Source organism: Alosa sapidissima, chromosome 9 (assembly GCF_018492685.1).
Source record: "Alosa sapidissima isolate fAloSap1 chromosome 9, fAloSap1.pri, whole genome shotgun sequence".
In the NCBI taxonomy this organism is placed as follows: domain Eukaryota; kingdom Metazoa; phylum Chordata; class Actinopteri; order Clupeiformes; family Clupeidae; genus Alosa; species Alosa sapidissima.
In genome coordinates, this window is record NC_055965.1 from 22,373,820 (window position 1) to 22,376,319 (window position 2,500).

The 2,500-nt window shown below is 47.6% G+C and overlaps 1 protein-coding gene across 1 annotated transcript in view; it reads right to left on the minus strand.

Annotated features, from left to right (window-relative positions):
* The window catches only part of LOC121718104 (adhesion G protein-coupled receptor L1-like), an 87,700-nt gene that overhangs the window by 19,739 nt on the left and 65,461 nt on the right, over positions 1-2,500 (minus strand). Inside the window, 2 exon segments of the mRNA XM_042102965.1 lie at positions 1,439-1,612; positions 1,895-2,091. Of these exon segments, the coding sequence (XP_041958899.1) occupies positions 1,439-1,612; positions 1,895-2,091 (371 nt within the window).

The following is a 2,500-nucleotide window of genomic DNA, read 5'->3' on the forward strand; positions in this document are numbered from 1 at the left end:
ACTTCAGAACTTCAGAGGACGTTTTGAGCATCTCAGAACCGCAAATACACCAGTCACCGACGGTCAGAACAACTCAGAACCGTAAATACACCAGTCACAGACGGTCAGAACAACTCAGAACCGTAAATACACCAGTCACAGACGGTCAGGACAACTCAGAACCGTAAATACACCAGTTACCGACTGTCAGGACAACTCAGAACCGTAAAAATACACCAGTTACCGACTGTCAGAACAACTCAGAACCCTAAATACACCAGTTACCGACGGTCAGAACAACTCAGAACCGTAAAATACACCAGTTACCAACAGTCAGAACAACTCAGAACCGTAAATACACCAGTTACCGACGGTCAGGACTTCTGACTCCAGACCCAAAAGAAGACCAGTGTGGTGGAGTACAGTACAGATGGAAACCCATCTTCCCTCTATGTCTTACACAACACCACAAACAACATGTATAGACATAGAAAACGTCATCTACTGTATGTACTGGTGGCTTGGTACGGAAACCATCTTTCACCACTGATTACCCAACTTAGAGGAGAAGGGGAAAAGAACACAAAATAAACACAAAACTAGAGAACAAAATATGACCGCCGCCCAGTCCGGCACATTTTTTCTACAAAAATAAGTCACGCTTGTCAAATTGTGTTCATCAAAAAAAAAAAAAATCTTCGCTGCGCGGCGGGTCATAATTAGGTGACATTCTATTCCTGAAATAAACTAAATATTGAATTCTGGATTTATATATATTTGTGCTGCATCTTATACATGCAAGAATCTAGGACATATGGGATAACCCTATGCATATGTTTCAATAAGGCACACTGTCAAATCTCATTTCATAGTATAGTTGTGTCCTATTGACAATCTACAGCATCTTGTGTGTGTGCTCCTAATGTGTGTGTGTGCTCGTCGTGAGCTCACTGCTCTGAGTGTGTGTGTGCTCCTAATGTGTGTGTGTGCTCGTTGTGAGCTCACTGCTCTGAGTGTGTGTGTTTACTCCTAGTGTGTGTGTGCTCGTTGTGAGCTCACTGCTCTGAGTGTGTGTGTGTGCTCCTAGTGTGTGTGTGCTCGTTGTGAGCTCACTGCTCTGAGTGTGTGTGTTTGCTCCTAGTGTGTGTGTGCTCGTTGTGAGCTCACTGCTCTGAGTGTGTGCTCCCCCAAGGTAGGGGGAGGAGGATGCCTCAGCTTGTGACAGTCATCACCACAGTATAACTTAACTTGTCTACCAACTCAGTTCAATCTCAAATCAGTGACATGTTCTCATCCTCAGCCTGTAGGTGGAGACAGAGGGTCAAGGATGTGTGTGTCTGAGTGTGTGCGTGTATTTGTTTAAAAGTGAAGTGTTGAAGTGTGTGAGCATGTCTTACCCGAGTGAAAGTGAGTGAGTGTGTGTATGTGTGTGTGTGTTGTGTGTGTGTGTGTGTCTTACATTGCGCTCCTGCTGGGTCATGAGCAGGGCGAAGTTGGTCAGGTGGCTGCAGGAGCAGGTGGTGTGTGTGCTGTTCGTCTCCAGCAGCTTGCAGCCCTGTGTGGACCACTGGCCCGTCATCGAGCGCTCCGAGTAGTTCCAAAACGAACAGTTCGGACTGAAGTGGTTCTCCAGCTAGAGGGGTACAAACACACACACACACACACACACACACACACACACACACACACACACACACACACACATAAAGTACAGGTCAAACTGAGCAGATTATACACTTTTATTTTTCTAGTTAAGATTCCCTTGTGTGGGTTTACTGTAAGTGCAAAGACCATTTATTTTGTGGAGTGTGAATATGAGTGAGGGGAGTGTGTGTGTGTGTGTGTGTGCGTGCATGTCAGTATGTGTGTGTGTGTGTGTGTGTGTGTGTGTGTGTGTGTGTGTGTGTGTGTGTACCTGCAGGTGTCTGAGTGTGAACACCACAGGCTCGGTCAGGAACACGCGGCTGGACTCCTTGTTCATGGAGGCCGAAATGACGTGTGAGTTGACGGCCAGTTGCCGACCGGCCGGAGACTCCGCCTTCACCGTGGCATTTGCCGTCGTCAAGAAGGAGCCCAGGTTCTTAAACATGGCAAACACCACTTTCACCTGACCTGCTTCACCACACACACACACACACACACACACACACACACACACACACAATTACTCACTCTCGCGCGCACGCACACACACACACACACACACACACACACACACACACACACACACACACACACACACACACACACACACAATTACTCACTCTCGCGCGCACGCACACACACACACACACACACACACACACACAGACACACACACACACACACACACACACACACACACACACACACACACACACACACACAGGCACACACACACACACACACACACACACACACACACACAGACACACACACACACACACACACACACAGACACACACACACACACACACACACACACACACACACACACACAATTACTCACTCTCGCGCGCACGCACACACACACACACACACA